The sequence below is a fragment of the Primulina eburnea genome, chromosome 11 (genome assembly GCF_022965805.1).
Source record: "Primulina eburnea isolate SZY01 chromosome 11, ASM2296580v1, whole genome shotgun sequence".
In the NCBI taxonomy this organism is placed as follows: Eukaryota; Viridiplantae; Streptophyta; class Magnoliopsida; order Lamiales; family Gesneriaceae; genus Primulina; species Primulina eburnea.
Window position 1 is genome coordinate 6,659,768 of NC_133111.1, and position 27,205 is coordinate 6,686,972.

A 27,205-nucleotide genomic window follows, 5' to 3' on the forward strand; every position below is an offset into this window, starting at 1 on the left:
CAAAAATGAAATGCCCAGAACCCTTCTCTTTTTCTGCTTACTTATCGAGGGGGAAAAATGGAAGAGAAAGACAGCATGGAATCTTTTATATATACTAGTAAAAGATGCACATGCATTGCATGTGCTATTATTATTTTTAATTTGATCAAATAATATTAAATAATTAACACGAAATTATTTTTCGATTTAGAAAAGTTCAATTTAAAAGGGAATTTTTATTTTGATTTTTTTCTATTTAAAATATGGAGTGACTTGAAAATGTTTTTAGTATGGTAAGAAGGGTCATAATGGAATTAAATATTTTGGTGTCCTCAAAGGTAGTTATTCTAAGGCCCTCACACTTAATATATATATATATATATATATATATATATATATATATATATATATATATATATATATATATATAATGTTTCGGGGGGGTTGTTTTTAATGTTCCCCGCCTCCTCTTTGGACGGTGCAGCATTAAATTTTTATTTTTATTTTTTAAAAAAAGTTGTTTTTACAAATATTTTTTCAAAACACTATAAACTAATAAAAAAAACTCTACATGTTGCTTGGATATAATATATTTAGTATTAAATATAAATAATTTTTTTTTCAAATTATATTAATTAGTTTAGTTACGTTTTTATATTTAAAAAGAATTTTCTCAACTATTTGATTTAAATATGATTTTTCATATCTAAAATAATATATAAATAAATTTAAAAACTATTTATCATTTTTAACTGAGAAAAATATTGAAATTATATATTTTTAATAATCTTAATTATTATATATAATAATATAAAGATTCTCAATTATATATATGAAATTGTGGACGGAATACATTTTATATATTTTAAAACTCTGACAAGAAAGTTCGTTTGAGGACATTTGAAAAATCGCGTTACGCTTTCTAATTATTTGGTTTTGATTTTCTTTCTGTTTTCTTTCTGTTTCCTATTAATTATCATGAAATCGCTCACATTTTGTTCCATTCAGACTTATCCGAATTCGAGGGTTCCGCTGTCGATCATAAATCGAACCCTATACTCGGATCGGGTACGCTTTTTCGTTCCAATTTTGTTTCCAATCCAAGCTATCGCATCAGATCTCTTCAATTCATCGTAGTTCTTCGGTGATCCGTTTGATTTTTTATTTTATTTTCTCCACGTTTGTTTTTGTCGAATTGATCAAGCTGTTTGGCTTGTTCTAGCTGTTGCTTTGTTTAATACTCGTTCATACGGATTTGAATTTCGTTGTCTGTGAGTCCTGTTGACATCCGTTGGTTCTGGGATTTTTTTCCTTCTCCGGTTGTTACCTTCTTTTGTATTTTCTTTCATTGTATTGTAATTTATGACCCTTTTGCTTGTTTTTCTGTGGATTTTCTGCTATTGAAATGTAGGATTTCTGATTCTTGATCATTGTTGTTGGCTTGTGAGGACCTGGGATCGCTCTGTCTCTCTATTAATCTCCAGGGCCTAGTCTATTTCCCATTTTCGCGTTGTTCTTTTTTTTATGAATTTCGTGATATTGCCTGCTTTTGATTTTCACCTTTTTAATTTAGTTCATGCACTAATTATATACTGAAAGGGAACCCCTAATTGTTATCTTTTATTCTACATTTCTATGTTTTTCACTCTACCAAGATTGTTCGAATGAACAAACTTGTGCACCATCATAGTTTCTAACCCCATATAAATTGGACATGTTCTCACGGATACCAACTTTTTTTGTTGTTTATGAGAAACTAACTATTTGCTCAAGAGTTTGATTTTTTCCACATTCATTCCTAGTCCTAGACATGATAAACTCTTCTTGTATCGTCACTTGGTTATATCTTCACGTGGCTCATTTTATATTTGCTATTTTATTTAATCAGGCCTGAACACATAATTTTAGTCCAGGATTGTTGCATTCATCGCATCAACCAAGTTTCATGTCTGATCTTGACATCCAGATACCAACAACCTTCGGTATGTTTTATGGTGCACGTGTTTTGTGAAAACTATTATCTCTATTTTGTTACTTAATCTTGCTTTGAACGTGGAGATCTAAATAAACAGTTTGAATGTTGGGAATTGACTAAGGTGGCCGCTTTACTTTAATTCATTGACCTAATTTGTAGATGCTTTTGCCGATGCAAATGCGGAGAATTCTGGTGCTGGATCAAAGGACTACGTTCATATTCGTATACAACAACGTAATGGTCGTAAAAGCTTGACAACTGTCCAAGGATTGAAGAAAGAGTTTAGCTATAACAAAATCCTCAAGGATCTTAAGAAGGAATTTTGCTGCAATGGAACTGTTGTTCAGGACCCTGAGCTAGGCCAGGTATACACTTTTGACAAAGTTGGATGAAATCTATAAATTTTCCCTTCCTTCGATTCTGAATTATGATCGTGACTTTTTTGTGAAGGTTATTCAGCTTCAAGGTGATCAACGGAAAAACGTCTCTTCCTTTCTTGTTCAGGTGATTGATGGCTCACCTCTTTCCCCACACCCTCGTTACATCTCATGGATGGAACCAAAATAACTTAACATAAACAAGCTTAATTTAAAGGATGTCTATGAATATCTGCCTCATTTTAGTCCATTTTTTATCGCAAACAGGCTGGAATTGTGAAGAAGGAGCACATCAAGATTCATGGTTTCTGAGCTGCTTTATCCATCTTTATATCTTGCTGTTTGCTATCGTGTGTCCGTGCTGTAATACTATTGCAAGTCGCATATATTTCTCTTATACGTGTTGTGTGATGTTAGCAAGATGCTTTTGGTTGCAGTGGATGTGAAAAATAGTGATGCTTGTTATTCAAATGTCTTTCTGCATTATGTTTTACTACCTTTTTTCCCATGTCTTATTGTGTTCTTCGAACTTAATTTGATGAAAACGGGTAGTGCGAGGTTCTTTATTTTCATGCTTATTTAATGCCCTTCGCTTGGAATTAATAGCAACTTGATCTGGTGCTGAGGTCAATGGCTGTTATTGATATTTGTGTTGTGAACTTATTTTACGTACATGCACATAATGTGACTCGAGTCTGTGATCTAAGATGTAAAAATCCTGCTACTTCAACTAGAAAAGTGGTTAGGCGCAGCAGGCTTGATTCTGTGATCTAAGATGTATATCATTTGAAGAACCAAGTTTATTTATATATAAATTGATTTAAATCTAAAATAAATAAAAGAAGATGTATATGTAAGTCGATTTAATTATTTTTTATTTTTAAAATGAATGAATTGGGGCTCCAAATTTCATTTTCGTAAATGGTCTAATTTGAAATATAGATAACTTTAATATAATGAGTTGATCAATAATTTAGAAAAATATTTATTTTAAAACTATTAACAAATTTATCATTTGAAAATTTTAAATAGTACGGAAAAAATGTCAGTGATTTATTTTAAAAATTAGTTCACATATAAAAAATATAAGTTGAAGTTCAAATTCAATAATTGTTTGTTTTTTTTAAAAAAGTGGATCGATACATATATACTGTTTTTTTTTTTTTTATCGAAATCAAAATAAAAGATTTTCTTTCAAAAATTTTAAAAATATAAATTCAAAAATTTTGCATACGAAAATTCGAGTTTTCATATTTCAATTATTTTTTTATAATTAATCATATTATTATTGTTAATAAAAAAATAAAAAATAAGTAGATAAATATGCATATATATATTTTTCGAAAACTAAATCAACACTTATTTAAAAAAATAATTTTTTTAAAACAGAAATGAGTTTGATTTTTTTAAAGATAAATTAATTAATATTTTAAAAATAAAGATTTTTTGTTGACTAATTCACTATCTAAAATGATCTGTTTTTCAAATTATTAAACTTGAGTTTCAACTCTATTTTTTTTTAAATAGTATTATTATTTTACTAATAAGATATGTATCAAATTCGATAAAAATAATACTAACAATGATTTTTTTTTATTAAAAGAAAAAACTGCGGACATTGCCATGAGCGACGTAGCAAAATCATAGCGTCCAAGTTACTACAATTTTGCACTGTGGGCGGACGCTGATTCATCATGACGTTTTCCCTTAAAATGTGGAAAATTTCATCATTTCCTTTATTTTTGAAATTAATTTTTTTTTTTAAAAAAAAAACACTTTCCTGTCGTGTTTGGGGAGTGCAAACACTTATGCTCGCTCACACATTGTAATGCTCCAAATTCGACTCTCACTGTATCAAGACGAATATTTCCAATGTGCTTATGTCATCACTCACACACGTCATAAGAAACTTCTCAGAGGGTCACATTCTCATAATTACCTCAAATCAAGCACGCTTAACTATCGAGTTTTTATGTGATGAGCTATCGAAAAAAAGATGCATCTTCTTGATATGAGTAGTACATATCAAATCTTTTAAACCCTCCTCAACTGCACAGTCTCATACCTGAACAATTTTGGAATCACTATTCTTCCAGTGTGATATCGGTTCATTCATGTTTCATTCGCCCAGAAGTCTGCCAAGAGCCGCTCATTTTTTGTGGAACCTCATGGCACCAGCGATCATCAGGCCTCACATGCCCACCAACGATCACCGGGCCTCACATACCCACCAGTTTTCACTTGGTTCGTCTCCGAACCGCACCGTACTTGGAGAGATCGGCTCTGATACCAAATATAACGCTTCAGATTCGACTACTGTCCCCATTGTACCAATACGAGTCTCTCCAACATTCTTATGTTCTCACTTACACGCACCCTAAGAAATTTCCCAGAAGGTAACTGTTTGGGCTAAAAATAATTAATTATGAAAGCCCAATTAAATTATAAAAGCCCATAACAGATCAATTCAATTCTTATCGAATTAAACCGAGTACAACGTGGGAGGAAAGAAATGGAAATCGTGCGAAGGTAGTGGGAAAAATCATGGGCTCATGGGGGAGTGGAAGAAACTACCTTTCAAAGCGAAGAAAAAGAAGGGATCGGCAAACACTGAGAACTTCTACTCAACAACTCAACTACGCACAAAATTCTGCAAAATACTCTCTGCAAAATTGCAATCTTCAAGCTTTAGTCGTTAATCATTCCAGCATATTTCTAGCAATTTACATCTTCTCGTTTCATGTTTCAGCAATTCTATTTGTTATATTTTTACGTCTTGTAAATTCCTACGGTTTATTGAAAATATAAACAATGTCAGGGATTTATTTTCTTCAAATTCCAATAATTTTCTTAGTTTTGGCGTTGCATTTGTTTTAGGAGATTAGAACCGACGGTCAAATTTAGTATCCATAATCGTCAAGTTTTTAGAAGTTAGATTTTTATCATTTTCACACATATCGGTGCACTTCGCACCTGGCACGCCCGCAAATACCAAATATTGTGCAAACATATTTTTGGCACGCCCGGTGGGACCATCACTATGCCGCCAAGAAGAAAGGAAAACGTGAATCAGGAGGGTGGGGAGTCTCTGGCGAATCAAGAGGGAACTCAAGCGCCTCAGCCAGAACAACACGTTGTTGAACCACAGGTTGAAGAAATGGATCTACAGATTTCTACTACTAATGACCAAGTCTCAAACAGGGTGATTGGAGAACTGACTGATACAAAGATTGAGGAAATCTCACTGGCATTATCTAAGGCGATGGCTGACTGTTTGAAATCCATTTTGTGTAAGCCGAGTAAGTCCCTTCGAGGAGAGCAAAATACTACTGGCAAAGAGGCTGACCAGGGAAGCAACCAAGTTCATGAATCCGATCAGGGAGTTGGAGACTCAAGGGCTGGCGATCCCCGCCGCCCAGAGTGTACTCTCCCAAATCAGCCCGAAAGAAGGTACACACCACCTCACAAGAGAGAAGAAACCTTAGGAGGGAGAGCTCAGCCATATCCACGTACTCATGGAGTGGGGAGCTCGAAGCAACCAGTTGCTCAAGTGTTCAGCGTGACCAATCCTCTGTACCAACCGGGAGCTTATGATGACATATCGCACATGGATTATCCAGGAGGAGATGGAGGCTTCCCAGGGGGTAATTTTGGTTTAAATGCAGGGTTTCAAGCTCGGGGGGCAAATTACCATCACCAACTCCCCGCTCGGAATTTGCACGGGATTGATCCAGAAATGGTGAGAGAAGCTGTTCAAGAGTTATATGGTCCGGCCTTGAAACAGATTGGCCGCCCAGAGTTCCACAAACCATATCCAGACTACATTGACGTGAATAACCCGTACCCAAGGGGTTATAGAGTGCATGAGTTCAGTTTATTCTCCGGGGAGGATGGCCAGTCCAGCATGGAACACATAGCCAGATTCACCATCCAGTGCGGGGAATTAGCCAACTTGGAGAACTTCAACAATCTAAAGTTGCGGCTATTCCCAAATTCCCTCACTGGAACTGCATTCGCTTGGTATGCCTCGCTCCCCAGAAATTCAGTGATGAGTTGGCAAGAAATGGAAAGACAATTTCACATTCAATTCTATAGAACAGAGCCTGAAGTGTGCATTGCCGACTTATCCAGAGTCACTCAAAAGAAAGGAGAGTCTGTGGAATATTTCATAGACAGGTTCAAGAAGATGAAGAATAGGTGCAAGGTGTTCCTACCCGAGACTGAGTTCGTGAAGATGGCACAAAAGGGGCTAGATTTTGAATTAAGGAAGAAATTCCAGGGAATGGAGTTCAGGGATTTCTTTGAGCTAGCCGCCAAAGTGGCTGAATACGAAGAGCTTTTGAGGGAAGAGTCGTACAAGAAGAAAACTGCTATGGGGTCGTATTATCAAGAGGTGGAAGATGTGGCATTGGCGGAGATTCGGTCAGCTGGTTCTTGCACCGTTCCCCTGCTAAAAAAGAAGCCAGCAGAACCTGAAAAGAATAATAGCTCCCAACTCCCCAAAGACATGCACTATACTTTTGACACGTCAAAGACCGAGGAAATCTTCGATTTCTTGGTAAAGGAAAAATTCATCACATTCCCGCCTGATCATAAGATGCCACCTACAGAAGAGCTGAAGGGAAGAGAGTATTGTAAGTACCACAACTCTTACAATCATGCTACGAAGTCTTGTTGGGCGTTCAAGAATATCTTGCAGGACAGAATTAACAAGGGAGTTGTGAAGTTCCCTAACAAACAAGAGTCTATGGCGGTGGATGACGATCCTTTTCCCCCCGTTGCTTTGGTTAATGTGAATATGACAGATTTGAGAGATCTTCTCAATGAGAAGAGAAGGCGATCTTTTGCAGTGAAAGACCGAGTGATCAAGAAATACTGGATTCCAAAGGGTCAATTGTTTGAAGCTCATGGAAGGCACAGTGTCGATGGAATGCCAATAGCCCAGCAGCGTTTCCCTAGAAGTGTTGGTGAATCCGCGGCCTTTAGGCCGAGGGATCAACATTTTCTTGAAAGACCAGTGATGGAGAAGCAATGGTTCAGAGGGAAGTCATCTCACAGTCATCACCAAAGGTATTCAAACAGGAGAAATGCATGTGAATTTGAGTCAAGGAGGGTGGAAACCAGAAAAGTATCAGCTGATCACGGCAGAGAACGGCGTTCATACGAAATCACAAAAGGAAAAATGATTGAGAACAGTGGAGTAAAGCCAAGATACGTTCTTCCAGCCAGAGGGGAGTTCAGTGAGTCTTGGAGAGTGGCCCAACACAAAAAGTCCCCTAGGCCACCGACTAGGACACAAAAGAGACGACTGTTGAGAGAAAGAGCTATTGCAAGAAGAGAGGAGTTCGCTAAGCTGAAGAATGAATCCAAAACTGATGTTCCAGTCTCCAATGAGCCAGTGGGGAGTAAATCTAAGTTTGGAAGATCGGCTACTGAGGACAAGTTTGTTGAAGACGATGATGATTTATTAAGCGAAGAGGATGATCAAGCAAGGAAATCAATTAATTTTCGCGTTGGGGAATTTCACATCACTGTGGATTGTGCCACTGGAGTGGTGATACTACCCGAGATATTTAAAATGGTAGAAGAAGGGAACGGGGAGTTGATACCCCATGAATCGTCGCAAAAAGAAGATCAGGCAATTAAACTCCCCGAAGGGAGTTCAAAAGTGATTATCAAGGAGGATCACCGAAACAAGCCTCAGCAGGTGATACTTGAAAAGCCTACACCGGCCATGACCAAGCACATAAGGCCGTTGTACATCAAAGCCCACTTGAATGGGAAGCCAGTGTCTAGAGTGTTGATTGACAATGGCTCAGCAGTGAACGTTCTCCCAGTAAGAATGTTGAAAAATCTAGGCAAAAATGAAGAAGACTTGATCCCTTCAGAAGTTTCGGTTGCTGCATTTACAGGGGAAACTACCAAGACCATTGGGGTACTCCCCGCCGATGTTACTGTGGGGAGTATGTCATCTTTATGTGCATTCTTCGTGGTAAACTCCTCCGCCAACTTCCAAGCGTTGTTAGGCAGAGATTGGATCCATGCAAACCAGTGCATACCATCCTCAATGCACCAACTGTTGTTATTTTGGAAGGGGGATGACGTGGAGGTCGTAGAAGCGGATGGACAACCGTTCCAAACAAGTGCAAGTGCAGTAGAAGCCAGATATTATAATGGGGATTTTGGGCCCATCAAAATCCGTAGCAATAGCAAGAAAGAAAATCCACTGTACATGCAAACACCAACTCCAAGCTCGGTGTTGGAAAGAATCCTCAAACCTACCGTTATCGTGCCATCGAGGCCGATAATTCAGCCACTGATTGAGGAGATTGATGATTGATTCGAACCAACGAGGAAAGGAGGTAGCTGCAACCTCTATATGGAAGGCACATGTGCAGCAAGTACTGGAAAAACTAAAGGAAGAGGAAGCATGGGACACTTATGGAACTGAAGTGGTCCAAGAAGAAGAATACGAAAATGATGAGCTCCAAGTCGATGAGTTGTTGATGGCGCCATCTCAACTGGAAGATGGCCAACATGAAGTTCAAGACCCATTGGAAGAGATTAACTTGGGGGAGCTTGAGAATCCAAAAGTTGTATATGTGAGTAAGTTACTGGAAGAGCAGTTGAAGCAAGACTTGATCAGCATGTTGAAGGAATACAAAGATTGTTTTGCATGGGGTTATGATGACATGCCAGGGTTGGACCGAAAATTGGTCGAACATCGACTTCCACTCAAAGAAGGTTTCAAACCATTTCAACAGTCATCTCGTCGCATGTCAAAAGAAGTTGAATTGAAAGTGAAAGAGGAAGTTGAGAAATTGTTGAAGGCCAAGTTTATAAAGCCAATCCGATATACCGAGTGGCTTTCAAACATTGTGCCAGTAATGAAGAAGAATGGCAAGGTCAGAATATGCATCGACTTCCGAGACTTGAACTGTGCAACTCCCAAAGATGTATATGTGATGCCGATACCTGATATGTTAATTGATTCAGTGGCTAAACATGAGTTGTTGTCTTTCATGGACGGATTCTCGGGCTACAACCAAATCAAAATAGCCGAGACTGACACTCACAAAACAGCATTCAGATGCCCGGGAGCTGTTGGTACGTTTGAATGGCTTGTTATGCCATTCGGGCTAAAGAACGCGGGAGCCACGTATCAAAGAGCCATGAACTCCATCTTTCATGACATGATAGGACATCATATTGAAGTATATATAGATGATATCGTTGTAAAGTCCAAACAAGCTACTGATCACATTGAGCACTTGAGGAAAAGTTTCCAAAGAATGAGGCAACATGAATTAAAGTTAAATCCATTGAAATGTGCATTTGGCGTGAAGGCAGGAAACTTTCTGGGATTTCTTGTGCACCAGAGGGGAGTTGAAGTGGATAAGAACAAAGCCAAAGCTATTATGGAAGCAAATCCACCTAGGAACAAGAAAGAGTTGCAACGCTTCCTTGGGCAAGTGAATTACTTGAGGCGTTTTATTTCTAACCTTGCAGGGAAGACAAAGGAGTTTTCACAGCTGTTGAAGCTCAAAGACAGCGGGGAGTTCAAATGGGAAGAGTCGCATCAGAGGGCTTTTGATGTGATCAAGAGATATTTATCTAATCCACCTGTGCTTATGCCCCCCAGGTATGGAATGCCCCTTAAATTATACATCTCTGCTGCTCATGAATCAATTGGGTGTCTACTAGTTCAAAATAATCATGAAGGAAATGAACAAGCCATCTATTATTTGAGTAGATTCCTTACTCCAGTAGAGGTAAAATACTCTGTGATTGAAAAGCTATGCTTAACGCTGTATTATGCATGTACTAAGTTAAGACATTATTTGATTCAATCAAGAGTGTTTGTGGTGGCTAAAACCGATTTGATTAAATACATGCTTAATAGACCCATCCTCTCTGGGAGAATTGGCAAATGGTCTTTAGCGTTGGCCGAGTTTACATTGACATATTATCCCCAAAAATCAGTAAAAGGCCAAGCTATTGCCGATTTTTTAGCTGATCACCCTTCACTTGATGAGTTTATTGGAGAACAGGTTGGGTTTCCAGTTTGTGGAGTTGGAGTCCAACCCTGGGAGTTGAAGTTCGATGGATCAAGCACAGAAACAGCAGCTGGAGCTGGTATTGTGATCACCTCCCCAAGAGGTGTGAAAACCGCTCTATCCTTCAATTTGGATTTCCCATGCACCAACAATCAAGCAGAATACGAAGCACTGGTCATTGGATTGGAAATTCTGAAAGATCTAGGGGCAAGAGAATTATTGATATCAGGGGATTCTCAGCTGGTACTCAAACAGCTGTCAGGGGAGTTCAAATGCACAAGTTTGTCCTTGGCACCTTACTATACCGCCGCATCCCAACTTCTAGATGATTTCGAGGAAGTGTCATTAGTCCACGTCCCAAGACAAGAAAATTGGGAGGCAGACGAGTTGGCACAGGTTGCTTCGGGATTGAAGATGTCTCCAGAACTCACTCACAGACTAGTGTTGATTCAGAAGAAAAACCACCCTTCAATTCAGCAAAGAGGGATTCAGGTAGACACGCTCAACTTGGATGTAAATTTAGCTGGGGATTGGAGGGATGACATGAAAATGGTATTAGAATCAACCGGGAAAGATATTCCACATGGTTTAAAGATGAGAGCTCTTAATTACGTTTTAGTGGAGGGTGATTTGTACAGGAAAGGGTTAGATGGTCTGCTTCTCAGATGCATAGGCTTCCCAGAGGCTTTGGAGATCATGAAGCAAGTTCATGAGGGAGTGTGTGGAGCGCATCAATCTGGAATAAAGATGAGATGGTTGATAAGGAGGTATGGCTACTATTGGCCATCCATCCTGAAAGATTGCATCAAGTATGCTAGGGGATGCCAGCCATGTCAGAAACATGGGAACATCCAAAGAATTCCAGCGGATGAACTTCACAGCGTTGTCAAACCATGGCCATTCAAAGGCTGGGCCATGGACTTAATAGGGAAAATCTACCCTTCATCATCTAAAGGCCACTCGTTCATCCTTGTGGCTACAGATTTTTTCACCAAATGGGTAGAAGCAGTGCCCTTGAAGAAAGCGGAGCAAGGGGATGTTATTAACTTTGTGAAAGAGAATATTATTCATAGATTTGGAATTCCAGAGTCATTGACCACAGATCAGGGAACTATGTTCACAGGCTCAGATATGAGGGAGTTTGCAGAAGACTATGGAATTAAATTGATAAACTCATCCCCTCATTACCCACAGTCCAACGGGCAAGCCGAAGCGTCAAATAAAGTGTTGATAAAGATTCTACAAAAGATGATGGAAGAGAATCCTAGGGATTGGCCAAGGCTATTATCAGAAACTTTGTGGGCATACAGGACATCCAAGAGGACTGCCACTGGAGTGAGCCCTTTTTCCCTTACCTTTGGCCATGATGCAGTGCTCTCATTGGAGATTATGGTGCCATCAATGCGAGTGGCAAAGCAAAATGAACTTTCCCTTGAGCATTATAATGAAGCAATGATCATGGAACTAGAAGAACTAGATGAGTTGAGAATCCAAGCGTACAATGCTTTGTTGTTACAAAAACAGAAAGTGGCAAGAATCTACAACAAAAGAGTTAACAAGAAAAGTTTCCATGAAGGAGAAATAGTGTGGAAGACCATACTACCACTAGGAACAAAGGATAGGGAGCTGGGCAAATGGTCTCCCAACTGGGAGGGACCATTCAAGGTACATAAGGTGTTAGACGGAAATGCATATTGGCTATCAAACATAGATGGCCATCCACACAAAAGATGCATAAACGGCAAGTATCTCAAGCCCTATTTTCCGAGTATGAGGGAAGAAGTAGGAAGAGCTTGCGAGTAAAGCAATCACGAAGGCTAATCTTCAGTGGGGAGTTGGCATTCTTCAGTGGAGAGTTAGCATTCTTCTGTGGGGAGTTGGCCTTCGGGGCCACTTGTGTATATATTAAGTTCCTGATTTCAAGGTGTCATGTGATGTAGGCCTTAGGGCCACTGAAATAAATATATTTTGTTTTTGATTCAACAATAAAATCGATCGGGGAGAGTGGGACAATAAGCCACCTTCATTCATTATGTTGAAGGTCCATTATTTCACTAGGGAGTCGGCCTTATGGCCACTTATTTCCAATGTTTTTATTGTACCAAAAATCATGGTGGAATAGACCATACTGCCATTATAAATTGGTTGTTTGCATGTGCAGTGACAGATTCATAAAGTAGGCCTTGAGGCCACTTAGAATATGGGAGGAAAGGAACACAACGAGCGGGGAGTTGGGATCACCGAACGGAATAATGAGTAATAAAAGAAGAACTGAAGAGGACAAAGGCAATATGTAAACCCCAAGAGGACCCAGAAGTTGACTTTGGAAGAAAAATAGGCTGACCAGCCATTTTTGTATGTTCTAGCTTCATGTTCATGTTGTACGATTTTATTTGAAGTAGGCCTTAGGGCCACTAATGTAAATATTTGTTGGTTATGATTCAAAAATGACAACGATCGATTAAAGTTGGCCAGTAGGCCACTTTTATCGTAATGGATCCATTGTGTTTCGATAGCCAATGAAGGGAGAGAATAATCTCGAGTGGGGAATTTTAAGCCAACATATGGTTTTGATTGAAGCTATTGAAAATGAGTTGGGTTAAGTGAATTAAGAACGAATAGAAACTCCTTCCCAACATCCAATACACAACACCCCATACAAATCCACCTTCGTACCACACCCATCACCCAACAACCACAACACCAAACCAACAATCAACAGATAAGAAGCGGAGCCACCGCATGCAAGAACAGTAAGTAAACGTGTATGCGGGAAAGGGGTCCAACTGAAGTGCAAATACGTGTATGCGGGAAAGGGGTCCAACTGAAGTGCAAATACGTGTATGCGGGAAAGGGGTCCAACTGAAGTGCAAATGCATATACGTGTATGCGGGAAAGGGATCCGACTGAAGTGCAATGCATAATGTTAGGAGCGAGGGAATCATCTTGAGTGGATGCAACACATAAGAGCATATAAGAGCACATAATAGTCGAGAAATACCTGTGTCAAGAAACCTCAAATGACACAAATGCTTAAGTGTCAAATGCACCAGGGAGCTGAGGCCAACACATGGCCAATCTCAATCCAGTGATACCTGTTATGAGTAAACATGCCAACACTATTAAAAAAAATGAGAGTGGGGAGTTGATGCCCAAGAAAGAGTAAGGAGTTGAATGAATCCCAAATCCAAGAAGGAATGGAAGCTAAAGAAGCAGACATGCAATACAAGGAAATGCTTGTGGATTTCATTTGGGCAAATTCACAAACACCATTAAGACGTGATGATGATCAAATTAAGTATTAGTTGACTTGGCTACCGAATGGGAAATCGACGACCCAGAGATGGCGAGGAAGGGATTAAGACCAGTGGCGGAGCCGGCGAACGCAATGGGCAACGAGACAGAAACAGTAGCCGGAGCAGAAATGGCGCCCGCAGCGATGGATGCGGAAGGATTCGCCGGAGGTGGATCGTGAGCCATAAAACGACTGTGGGCAGCAGTAGAGAACAATCGACAGCAAAGAACGGCTGGAAAGAGCTTGAGAGCCGCCACGGTTGAGGTGTAGGATTGGCGGAGCGACGGGCTTCCACAGTGGCAGCGGGGAGTAATCGGATGAGGGCAGCGAGAAGGAAGAAGTGAAGAAAGCGGATTACAGATTTTGAATTTGAAAAGGAGTCTGCTGTTAAAAACCCAAGTGTGAATTGGGCCCAATCCAAAATCACAAGCCCATGACAAGAGAAAATGCTTACGGGCCGCTCCGACAAACAAGTTGGAATTGGGCTACATACAAGCATTTTGGCCCACGGGCCAATGCTTGCGGGGGGCAATTGTTTGGGCTAAAAATAATTAATTATGAAAGCCCAATTAAATTATAAAAGCCCATAACAGATCAATTCAATTCTTATCGAATTAAACCGAGTACAACGTGGGAGGAAAGAAATGGAAATCGTGCGAAGGTAGTGGGAAAAATCATGGGCTCATGGGGGAGTGGAAGAAACTACCTTTCAAAGCGAAGAAAAAGAAGGGATCGGCAAACACTGAGAACTTCTACTCAACAACTCAACTACGCACAAAATTCTGCAAAATACTCTCTGCAAAATTGCAATCTTCAAGCTTTAGTCGTTAATCATTCCAGCATATTTCTAGCAATTTACATCTTCTCGTTTCATGTTTCAGCAATTCTATTTGTTATATTTTTACGTCTTGTAAATTCCTACGGTTTATTGAAAATATAAACAATGTCAGGGATTTATTTTCTTCAAATTCCAATAATTTTCTTAGTTTTGGCGTTGCATTTGTTTTAGGAGATTAGAACCGACGGTCAAATTTAGTATCCATAATCGTCAAGTTTTTAGAAGTTAGATTTTTATCATTTTCACACATATCGGTGCACTTCGCACCTGGCACGCCCGCAAATACCAAATATTGTGCAAACAGTAACTCATCCAATAATTGCGCCAAGTCAACTACGCTTAATTTTGGATTTCTTATGTGATAAGTTACCGAAAAGAAGATCAACATTCTTGATATGAGTAATACCTATCAATCTTTTAAGTCTTCCTCAACTGCACATCTCATACATGAACAATTTTGGAATCCTTCTTCTTCCGGTGTGATATCTGTTCATTCATGTTCCTTTAACCTAAAAGTCTGCCAGCAGCCGCTCATTGTTCATGCAATCTCGTGACACCGACAATCACTCCCGCCCTCTTCAACCCCGGGTCTCACACACCCCATCTCCTCGGGTTCTCTCTTTCTACCCTTCTTAGTTTTTGGATTATGGATGGGACCCTTTTTTGTGTGGATGACTCCATATTTTTATATTGTTACATCTGACTATAGCTTCCGTATAGATCTTCACAAACTTGTTCGAATCAGTTGTGGACTCACAGTGCCTCCTATGATTCTGCTTGCTCTGAGTTTTTGTTGATGACTTGTACACCTCCACTCCACTGGTGGATTTGTTCATCTTTAGATTTTTTGATTTTATCTTATCATTATCTAGAAATTTCAGGGTTGGTTTTTTGACGTTACTCTAGTTTTTATGGCGTTATATTTTCATATATATAGCACCACACTTTCAGGTATCATGCTCTTAGACCATCTCCAACCCATTGCACTACATTCTGCACTATATTCTGCACTACAATAGTGTAACACTAAATTCATCTCCAACCTATCTACACTACATTCTACACTAAAAAAGAATATTCTCAGAATATTCTTATAATATTAATTTTAATTCAATAATAACTATTTATAATTTCATTTCACAATTATACATAATAAATGTAATTATATTATTTCATTATTTATTAGAAAATCGATTAAAAAAAATAGAATTATACAATCTATTTAATTTTTAAAAAAATTTTAAAAAAAATTAAATTATTATTTATGTTTCAAGAATAAATTATTTTAAAAATTTAAAAATAAAAATATTAATTATATAATTAATATATAATAGAATATTAAATATTTATAATTATTAAAAAACAAAAAAAAATTAAAAAATAAAATAAAATAGATGTGGCGCAGCACTTTGTGCTGCGCCACATGTAGAGTTGCTTTTAGAGCAACTCTAGTCCAGCACCATTTTTGGTGCTGGATTGGAGTGAAAATCCTTGCTCCACAATGGAGCAACTCCATTGTGGAGCAATGATTGGAGTTGCTCTTAAGAGCTTATTTATATACTAATATACTCACGCGTTGCGTGCTTGTATAATATTTTTTATAATTCATTTGATTTATATTTAAATGAGGATCAAAATATAATTATAAGAAATAGCGAGGGACTACACTGTAATTTTGATATATAAATTTAAAAATAAATTAAAAAATAAAGAATAAAAATATGAACTCGGTGAGAATTGTACATATAGCTTAAACCCCAAGAAACAATGACTTTATACATTGAACTACATATAACTTACATTTAAATTTTAACATTTTATTAATATATATAATTATAAAAATAGACCATGACACCAAAATTAGTTACTCTAAGTGTCTCAAACTTAATAAAATAATATAGAAGTATGGATATACGAGTAGAGATTTGTCAAACCCCATCACAATTGACCGTGTTTCTTTGAAAAAATATTTTTTGATTTATTTAAGGCTGTAATATTTCAACGGGATATAATAAACCTACTAAAAAGTATGACTTTTTCTCAAAAATGTAATGAAGGTGAAAAAAAGTTTAATCACTAGTATTCATAAAATAATACAACATTTTTTTAATAAATAAATATTAAAAATAATTTGATATATTCAAGTTTACTAACTACCTTAGGTTCCTCTTGAGTAGGTCTCTTGTGAGACGATCTCACGAATCTTTATCTATGAGACGGATCAACCCTACTGATATTTACAATAAAAGATCTATGAGACGGATCTCACGAATCTTTATCTCACGAATATTTATCTATGAGACAAATAATAGATCTGTCTTATAAAATACAACTCGTGAGATCGTTTCACACAAGTTTTTGCCAAATATTTGTATAACAAAAAAAACTTTACCCTATCACAAATTATCTTGGATTTTGTGAAAACCACTTGGAACAAATTTTGAATTATCTAAAGCAATTGATACCTTACAATATATGAGACAACAATGGTCCAATTATAAGAGAGTTTGATGAAAATAAGTTTGCACGAGATAACATGGAAGAAGATGTGATTGACTCTGTCACTCGATCCATAGATGGATAATGAACGTGATAATTTAGACATTTTTTCGATTTTCATTACTTAAAAATATATGCATTTACCTTTAACTTTTATTACATTTTCTGTATTTTTGAAAGAGTGCGTCTCATATGCAACATTTAGATATACGTGATATGGGTCGATTCGATCCATATACACAATAACAAAATAATATTTTTCGCTTAAATTAACATATATTACATAATATTTGTTCATAATATAATTAAAAATAAAAATATTTTGTAGTGAAAAATAATATTTCAAACATAAAAATAAAAATTTGCATGAATCAAGTACCTTAGAAAATTAATAAAAAGTTGATACGTTAGACATTAGAGTTTTTGTGTGTTCTTGAAATAATTAAAATATTGCTCATAAAAACTATTTTTTTCATTGCTCATTAAAACTATCTCAACGATTTGACATGCTTCGTGCGAACCTTGCTGCCATACTTAAAGTTCTCCCTTCCCTTGGATGAGCTTTGTAGCCCTTAGATATGTAAACGAGCAAAATCAAGTACTATCTGTTTCGATCTCGACGCAATAAGCTAAACAAACAATCTCGAATGAGTTTTTTTATCGAACCAAATTCCGAACAGCTTTGTTCGTTTACATCTTTAGTACTGCATTAAAAAATAATTAATTAAGCTGAAATTAATGTTTTTTCAAAAGTCCAAATCGTAAGCTTTTAAAGAGCTTTAATGAATTTTAAAAAAATGTTTCTTATCTATTTATCAAAAAAACAAATTAACTCAATTTTTAATCTAAAGTATTTTTTAAAATCCGAATTTTTTTTTATTCAAATATTTTTTAAAAACCAAATGCACTCGAAACCTCGATTTTTTTCCCCAATTATAACAATCTAATGCACCAAAAAATATCTTTGTTTTTAAGAAATTATTTTTTGAAACCAAATGCACTCAAAACCTAGAATTTTTTTTATTCAATTATAACAAACTCATGCACCAACTTTTAAAAAAAAAAAAAAACCAAAACTTTTTCCCGACGGCAATTCAGTTTGCGCGCATTCGTTCCCTCCATCTCCATGTAAAACCATGCTCTTCTGATTTCTGGGTACTCGCGAAGTTCTATATTATTCCATTGGTGTAAACTTTTGTCCTATTCCATAACTAAATTGCTGACATACTTTGTTGTCAAAGGTTCTTTTCCAAGTCAGAAACAAGTAGCTTGTTGTAGTTTTCTGGGGTTTTAGGCGCTTTTCAAGAAATCTTCAAGTTTTTCGCCTAAATATTAACGAAATTAGTTTCTTTGAAATCATCGAGTTTTTCCCGGGTCAAACTCCTACCGTGATTTTCGCCGGGAAGTTTTTCTGATATTCTTGTGCATATATCACTATGATCTCTTCTTTCAAGCAGCCAACTTTATCGATTCATGGGTTAAATTTAGTCCAACATAGGACAAAATTTCTCTCCAGCAGGTCGCCGGCTTTTGCTTCTCCGCTGGCGGAAACTACTCGCCGGGGCTTAAATGTTTCTCTTTCTAAACCTCTCTACGTTGATCCCTTTTCTGTTCGTGACGAGAAGGAGCGATCTGTCATCAGGTGTGAGGCATATGAAGCCGATCGGTCGGAGTCCATAGGCAAATCTCCGGAGCAGGCGGCTAAGAAAGTGAAGATCGGAGTGTACTTCGCGACGTGGTGGAGTTTGAATGTGATCTTCAATATATATAATAAGAAAGTGTTGAATGCGTATCCATTTCCATGGTTAACTTCGACGCTGTCCTTAGCCGCTGGCTCACTCATCATGCTCGTCACTTGGGCTCTGAGGATTGCTGAAGCCCCAAAGACAGATCTTGAATTTTGGAAGACCCTTTTCCCCGTGAGAATTTTGAGAACTTTTGCTTCATCTTTTGGTTCTGGTTTACTTCGTTTCTTGGATTTTTGTCAAATTTTCTGATTTGTGTTTGATATTATGTGTGCTTTGGTTTCTGGGGTTGTTCTTGTTTTCTAGTATTGTTTTCATATTGGATTTTTGTGCTTAGGTTGCTCTTGCACATACAATTGGGCATGTGGCTGCGACTGTAAGTATGTCAAAGGTTGCAGTTTCATTCACTCACATAATAAAAAGTGGTGAGCCTGCTTTCAGCGTTTTGGTCTCAAGGTTCCTCTTGGGAGAAACATTCCCACCAACCGTCTACTTCTCCCTTCTTCCCATCATCGGTGGTTGCGGCCTCTCCGCCCTCACCGAGCTCAACTTCAACATGACTGGTAATTCCTACAACTTGAGCCAGCCTAACAGATCGAACTTTTTTGCCCGAGTCTTCTAAAAATGTTAAAGGTGAAGGTAGAAGTGTGTCACTGTCATTTTAATAAATATCATCTAAGTTTGAACGGTTAATGAGTATTTCTTCACAGAAACACGTGATTCTTGTCCAGGTAGGTGGCTACAGAGGGGACTTGCTTATTAGAGGCATGCATATAGACATATATTAGGTATTAGGCCCAACGTTCAAGGTAAATCATGTGCTTTATTGAAGTGAGGGGGAATAAGGCATAACATTAAAGAACTTAGATACTCAGAAAAAAAAGCACTTGTTTCTATGTATTTCACAAACTATTTGTTGGGAAAGATAGCCAAATTAATTAACTTTTCGTACAGCGAAAGTGTTGAATCTTTTCTCTTTAGCGATAATATCAGATCAAAGTATTTCCACGATATCAACAATGATAATAATTATGAAGAAAACGACACAAGAATTTTTACGTGGAAAACCCAAATTAGGGAAAAACCACGAGACCGAAGTCCAACAAAAGAAATCTCCACTATATCAATAATGGGTACAAATCGTTCCTACAACAATAGGAGATAACAACAACTCTCCCTAGAACAACTTAGGGGACATCAAGAACTTCAAGAATAATTATTCTTGGATGAAACACACGCAATCTCACTTTCAAAGTGGAACTAACACAACTCTAATCACATAGAAAATTCTTTCTGATGTGGAAGATCGGACATTGCCGCAACCACAGAGCATACTAAAATTTATCTAAATGACTAGGCTATACAACACTCAAATGCTTGTGCTTTTGGGATGTTTTTGGGATGGATTGAATGGATGCAAATGCATGGTATTTATAGGAAAAAATTTGGGGTTGGTGAAGTGTGAATGGAGGATGTGTGTTCAAAGTTGGCTACACCAAACTTTAAAAAAATTGTTTGAATAAAAAATGTGCTTGAAATGTCAACAATTCTCCCCCTCAAGCTTCATTTTGTAGATTCAAACAGACCTGCAATATTTCTACAGTTTTCCAGCTTTTCTTTGGACAATGACTTCGTAAACATATCGGAACCATTATCATCGGTATGTATCTTCTCAAGATGTAACAATTTCTCGTTCAACGCATCCCGGATCCAATGATACCTTACATCGATATGCTTTGACCTTGAGTGTAAACTAGAGTTCTTACTCAGATGAATTGCACTCTGACTATCACAGTAGAGCGTAAATTTGTCTTGTCTCAAACCTAACTCTTGTAGAAACTTCTTCAACCATAGTAGTTCTTTACATGCTTCAGTTGTGGCTATATGCTCGGCTTCTGTTGTAGACAATGCCACGCACTTTTGAAGTTTTGATTGCCATGATACTGCTCCCCCTGCAAATGTCATCAAGTATCCGGATGTGGACTTTCTAGAATCAACATCACCAGCCATATCTGCATCAGTATAACCTTCTAACACAGTTTGACTAGTTCCGAATCTCAAACAAAACTTAGAAGTACCTCTCAGATATCGGAATATCCATTTCACTGCTGACCAGTGATCTTTGCCAGGATTAGAGAGAAATCGACTTACCATGCCAACTGCGTGAGCAATGTCAGGTCTCGTACATACCATTGCATACATCAAACTGCCGACTGCTGAAGCATAAGGAACCCTCTCCATTTCTTTCTTTTCTTCTTCACTTGTGGGACATTGAATGGAACTTAATTTGAAATGACCTGCAAGTGGAGTACCAACAGCCTTTGCTTTATCCATTTTGAATCTTTCAAGAACTTTCTCAATGTATTGTTCTTGAGATAACCATAGTTTCTTATTGGCCATATCCCTAGAGATCTTCATTCCAAGAATCTGTTTTGCTGATCCTAAGTCTTTCATTGCAAAAGACTTGTTAAGCTCCCCCTTAAGCTTTTCTATCTTGCTTGGATCATGACCAATGATCAACATATCATCAACATATAACAATAATATGATGATATCATTCTGATCATATCTCTTAACAAATACACAATGATCAGAATTGGTTCTGCTGTACCCATGATTCATCATGAATGTATCAAACTTCTTGTACCACTGTCTTGGAGCTTGTTTCAACCCATACAAACTTTTGTTTAGTCGACACACCATATCCTCTTTGCCTTTAACTATGAATCCTTCAGGTTGGTCCATATATATTTCTTCATCTAGATCACCATGAAGAAATGCAGTCTTAACATCGAGTTGTTCTATTTCCAGATCCATACTAGCTGCAAGTCCCAGAACAACTCTGATAGAGGACATCTTCACCACTGGTGAGAAAATTTCATCAAAATCAACACCTTTCTTCTGGCTGAAACCTTTCACAACTAACCTCGCTTTGTACCTTAGCCGTGATTTATTTTCTTCAGTCTTCAACCTGTAAACCCATTTATTTTTGAGTGATTTCTTACCTTTTGGTAGCTTTACTAAGTTGTAGGTGTGATTTTCATGAAGCGATTGCATCTCTTCTTTCATTGCTTCAATCCACTTATCTTTTTGTGTACTTGATACAGCTTCTTTGAAACTCTCTGGTTCTCCGTCATCAGTGATCATCACATACTCATGTGGGTTGTATCTCGTAGAAGGTACTCTTTGTCTGGTGGACCTTCTGATCTCTGTTTCTGAAGGTGGAGTTGAAGAGTTGTCTTGAGCATCTATTGGCTCAATTATCTCATCATGCTCAGTTTGTGTTTCTCCCCCGTGATCCTGAATTGTGGGGAAATAAACTGGATCTAAATTTACTGGAAATTCTGAATTGGATGATTGTGATTGTTTGTTGTGTTCCGCATCAGAACCAACTTCATCTTCGAGGAATACAACATCTCGGCTTCTAACAATCTTTTGATTCAATGGATCTCATAATCTGTATCCGAACTCTTCATGGCCATAACCCAAAAATATGCACTTTTTGGATTTGTCATCAAGCTTGGATCTTTCATCTTTTGGTATATGAACAAAAGCTTTGCAACCAAACACTCTCAAGTGTTTGTATGAGACATCTTTCCCTGTCCAAACTTTGTTAGGAACATCACCATCTAACGCAGCTGATGGAGAAAGGTTGATCAAATCAATTGCAGTTCTCATAGCTTCGCCCCAAAAGGAATTGGGCAATTTGGAGTGTGATAACATGCACTTTATCCTTTCACAAATTGTCCTGTTCATTCTTTCAGCTAGACCATTGTGCTGAGGGGTTTTTGGAACACTTTTCTCAAGCCTGATACCATGAGTTATACAGTATTGCTCAAACGGACCCCTGTATTCACCACCATTGTCAGAACGAATACACTTCAGTTTCTTTCCTGTTTCTCTTTCAACTTTTGCGTGAAAATGCTTAAAGACCTCAAGGACATGATCTTTAGATTTCAACGCAAAGCACCAGACCTTTCGTGAGAAATCATCAATAAAGGTTACAAAATATAGCGCACCACCGAGAGTTCTGTCTTTCATGTAACACAAATCTGTGTGTACTAACTCCAAGCGTTGAGTTTTTCTTGATGAAGAAAAACTTTGAAATGCAACTCTGTGTTGTTTTCCGGCCAAACAATCAACACAAGTTTCCAAATGCATACCAGATACTTCAGGAAGGAGTTTTCTCTTAGCCAAAGTTTCCATTCCCTTCTGGCTAATATGTCCAAGTCTCTTGTGCCACAACTCAATGGATGAGGTTTTTGTAGATGCATGAACCTCTCCATTTGATATTTTTGCTTGCATGAGGTAAAGAGAATTTTGCTTCATACCTCTAGCAATAATAAGAGATCCTTTGGTGAGTTTCCATTTTCCTCCACCAAAGTGACTGGAACAACCATCATCATCAAGCTTGCCTGTAGAGATGATGTTAAATCGAATATCTGGAACATGTCGAACATCTCTGAGAACGAGATGACACCCTGTATCTGTCTCCAAGACAATGCTCCCCATACCAACGACCTCAGTCAAACCTTGATTGGCCATTCTAACTTTGCCAAAGTTTCCACTTGAGTAGGACGCAAACATATCTCTGTGTGGAGTAATATGATATGAAGCTCCCGAGTCAATCATCCAATCAGTTTGCTGGTATGATATACTGACACATGCATCATCACCAAGGATGATAATATCTCCATCGGATGTAACTGCAGTCGTGTCTTTCTCTTCCGACTTTGTCCCATTCCTTTGATCTCTCTTCTTTTTTCTGCATTCTCTTTCATAGTGATTTGGACCTCCACAATAATGACACTTGAATTCTTTTCTGGTTTTGGACTTTCCTCTGGATTTGTCTCTTCCTTTATGAAATCCTCTGGTGTAATTTCTTCCTCGATTATCAACTATTTCTGTAACTAATGCCTTAGTTTCAGAGTTGGCTACTTGCTCCTTTCTTCTGGACTCTTCATGTAGAAGAAAATCTTTGACTGTTTGTAATGTCAGTTTTCCATCAGGAGCAGAATTACTGAGCGACACCACAAGAGTATCCCAACTATCTGGCAAGGAGCTCAGTAATAATAGTGCCGTAACTTCGTCATCCAGGGTAATCTTCATGGTGATAGATTGGTTGATTAGACCCTGATAAGCATTCAGATGCTCTGTCATATTTGCATTTTCTTTGTATCTCAGTCGTGCAAGATTTCTGATAATCGAAGCTTTGTTCAAGGCATTCTTTCTCTCAAACATAGCTTCAATTTTGGTCCACAGAACATCAGCTTTATTCTCGTTCGCGAAGTGATGAAATATACTGTGTTCGATAAAACGTCGTATGAAACCGACAGCTTTTCGATGCAGTATAGTCCATTCTTCGTTTGATATGTTTTCTGGCTTGGCACTATCTCCACTCAATGGCAAATACAGATCTTTGCAATATAGCAGGTCCAACATGCTTGGCTTCCATATGGAATAATTTGATCCGTTGAGTTTAAACATTCCTCCAATGGATTCTTCCATGTATCTTAATGTGGCTCTGATACCACTTGTTGGGAAAGATAGCCAAATTAAATAACTTTTCGTACAGCGGAAGTGTTGAATCTTTTCTCTTTAGCGATAATATCAGATCAAAGTATTTCCACGATATCAACAATGATAATAATTATGAAGAAAACGACACAAGAATTTTTACGTGGAAAACCCAAATTAGGGAAAAACCACGAGACCGAAGTCCAACAAAAGAAATCTCCACTATATCAATAATGGGTACAAATCGTTCCTACAACAATAGGAGATAACAACAACTCTCCCTAGAACAACTTAGGGGACACCAAGAACTTCAAGAATAATTATTCTTGGATGAAACACACGCAATCTCACTTTCAAAGTGGAACTAACACAACTCTAATCACATAGAAAATTCTTTCTGATGTGGAAGATCGGACATTGCCGCAACCACAGAGCATACTAAAATTTATCTAAATGACTAGGCTATACAACACTCAAATGCTTGTGCTTTTGGGATGTTTTTGGGATGGATTGAATGGATGCAAATGCATGGTATTTATAGGAAAAAATTTGGGGTTGGTGAAGTGTGAATGGAGGATGTGTGTTCAAAGTTTGGTAGCTAACTTTGAACCAAACTTTAAAAAAATTGTTTGAATAAAAAATGTGCTTGAAATGTCAACACTATTGTCCAACAACGAATGAATATTAATTAGTTTATACACATAAATTAATAGCTGTTTTTGTAGCATTTCACTTTTGATTCTCTATTCCTATGTTTGAAGTGCTTCTTTACACCAATACTTGTTCTTCACCAGCCAAGTCACGTGCTTGATGCTTCTATAAACTCTGTATCAGAAGGTCCTTATATTTATGAAATTTGCACTGAATCACGAGTTTCTTGGATGTAGATTGACAGAATTTCCTTGTTTGCTTTCGAAATCAGGTTTTATGGGCGCGATGATATCGAATATGGCGTTTGTTTTCCGAAATATATTTTCCAAAAAAGGAATGAAAGGCAAGTCCGTAAGCGGGATGAACTATTACGCATGCTTATCGATGCTGTCGCTCTTGATACTTACCCCATTCGCAATTGCTGTGGAGGGACCACAGTTGTGGGCTGCTGGATTTAAAGAATCCATGTCTCAAATCGGACCTCAGATCATATGGTAATCACTTGACCCTGCCTACGCTCGTCTCATTTGTTTTCTTGTATACTAGAGACCGGATGCATGTGCAACTACTTATGAAATGAACATATATTATATATAGAGATCAATAATGTAATTACTCTCGTGCTTCACACACAAGAAACCTGGATTGAGTGGCACCTTTTCCTTTGAATAATTCTCAAGTCGTCGTTCACGCACTTGAATGAACAAATGGAGAATTATTGATGTAATCTCAAACATAGATTATTGCATCAATGCAAAAGAAATATTAATTTCTAACCAACAACAAGAGGGGGAGCATTTCTAAGTCCTAATCAAGAGCAGAGTTATGCAGAACGTTTTAATCGTGCGCGGTGATCATCAGTTTCTCCTATCACTGTGTTTTGTTTTGGTATTCGGGCTCATTACCAACAAGAACCAGATTATATATGGATTGATCGTGGCTCCAATCCAGCCTTGTGGCTTCCTATCTTGTTAAGGCGAGGCGATCGAGTAGGTTCCAAAGCTTAGTCTTTACGAGTACTACTTGATTGATCATTTCTTGGTTGTATATATGTAGGTGGATGGTGGCTCAGAGCGTATTCTACCACCTCTACAACCAAGTATCGTACATGTCACTGGATGAGATATCTCCGTTGACGTTTAGCGTCGGAAACACGATGAAACGTATTTCAGTGATCGTTTCCTCTATCATCATCTTCCAGACGCCCATACGACCTGTCAATGCTCTCGGAGCTGCAATAGCCATTCTTGGAACCTTTATATATTCACAGGTACTTAATTTTCCTCATATTACAGATTCTTGTGACGTTTTATGCCGTTCGTTTGCGTCTTTTTTCTTTCTTCCTTTTCAGTTCCTTTGTAAGCTAATCGTACAGCCACATTCATTAGCATTTTGTATACTTTTGGATTAATTTGATATTAGCTCGGAATGATCAATTTAAAATATCAAAGGATTCAAGATGATAGGGTCATATTACTGTCTCCGTTATTGATCGTATAGGCAAATGATTGTGATTCCAAATGACTGATTAAGAATCAAGGAAACTGTGTTAAAAAAAGATTATTTATGTTTATTGTCTGTATGAAATATTGAATTCCACTCACATAGTTCCTTTTCTTGGCTTTAGCTCATTTTTGTGGCTTTTGTTTTTTTCTGTAGGCGAAGAAATGAAGGCATTCAAATTGGGAATCCAGTATTATTAACCAAAAACAGAGAAGAGGAAAGGTGGTACAATAATGAAGGACGACTGGCTTCACTTTTTACATGGAAATAAATGTTTAATTTTTATTTTTTTTCAAAGTTTTATACAAGTTCGAAATAGGCATATTTTCTCGGTTTTGATTTGTGTTTTTGAAGTCGAGAACGATGAACTAAGAATTTTGTAACGATTGAAAATTAACAGCATAGATTTCTAAGTTATGATTTCAAACCTATTTTAGCCCTCTTGATGAAGTTGATATTCATGTTTTTCGATCTATACTCTTTGTATCAATAATTGAATGGATTTTAAATACACCCAAAATCGGTGATATATGATATAGGTTTGAATTATTTCTTCCAATCAAATCTCTCCAAATGTGACCTGAAATGAAGTCTTTCAACGAACAACCGAATCTATTTTATTCGAGGCAAAAAGTTGTGAGACGGTCTCACGAGTCATATTTTTTGATACGGATATCTTATTTAGGTCATCCATAAAAAAATATTACTTTTTATGCTATAAGGCATAGTTTGGTACATTTAATTCTGAAAATACTTCTCATTCAGTAGA

The 27,205-nt window shown here is 37.5% G+C and overlaps 2 protein-coding genes across 3 annotated transcripts; both read left to right on the forward strand.

Annotated features, from left to right (window-relative positions):
* The first annotated feature begins 929 nt into the window (after window positions 1–929).
* On the forward strand, window positions 930–2,824 carry LOC140805190 (protein translation factor SUI1 homolog). 2 transcript variants are annotated; one of them, XM_073161418.1, is made up of 5 exons: window positions 930–1,047; window positions 1,868–1,961; window positions 2,114–2,319; window positions 2,405–2,458; window positions 2,599–2,824. In XM_073161418.1, exons 2-5 carry the CDS (start codon window positions 1,925–1,927, stop codon window positions 2,641–2,643), a joined length of 342 nt encoding a protein of 113 aa, XP_073017519.1. In that variant the 5' UTR covers window positions 930–1,047; window positions 1,868–1,924; the 3' UTR covers window positions 2,644–2,824. The 2 variants fall into 2 exon arrangements, with proteins under 2 accessions (XP_073017519.1, XP_073017520.1); XM_073161419.1 differs by lacking the exon at window positions 930–1,047 and adding an exon at window positions 1,099–1,123.
* A 15,292-nt stretch (window positions 2,825–18,116) lies between these two features.
* LOC140805310 (glucose-6-phosphate/phosphate translocator 1, chloroplastic-like) lies at window positions 18,117–26,799 on the forward strand. The gene is made up of 5 exons (XM_073161574.1): window positions 18,117–18,939; window positions 19,103–19,328; window positions 25,205–25,427; window positions 25,990–26,203; window positions 26,593–26,799. The coding sequence occupies exons 1-5, from the start codon at window positions 18,457–18,459 to the stop codon at window positions 26,602–26,604; spliced, it is 1,158 nt and encodes a 385-aa protein (XP_073017675.1). The 5' UTR covers window positions 18,117–18,456; the 3' UTR covers window positions 26,605–26,799.
* Window positions 26,800–27,205: the final 406 nt, after the last annotated feature.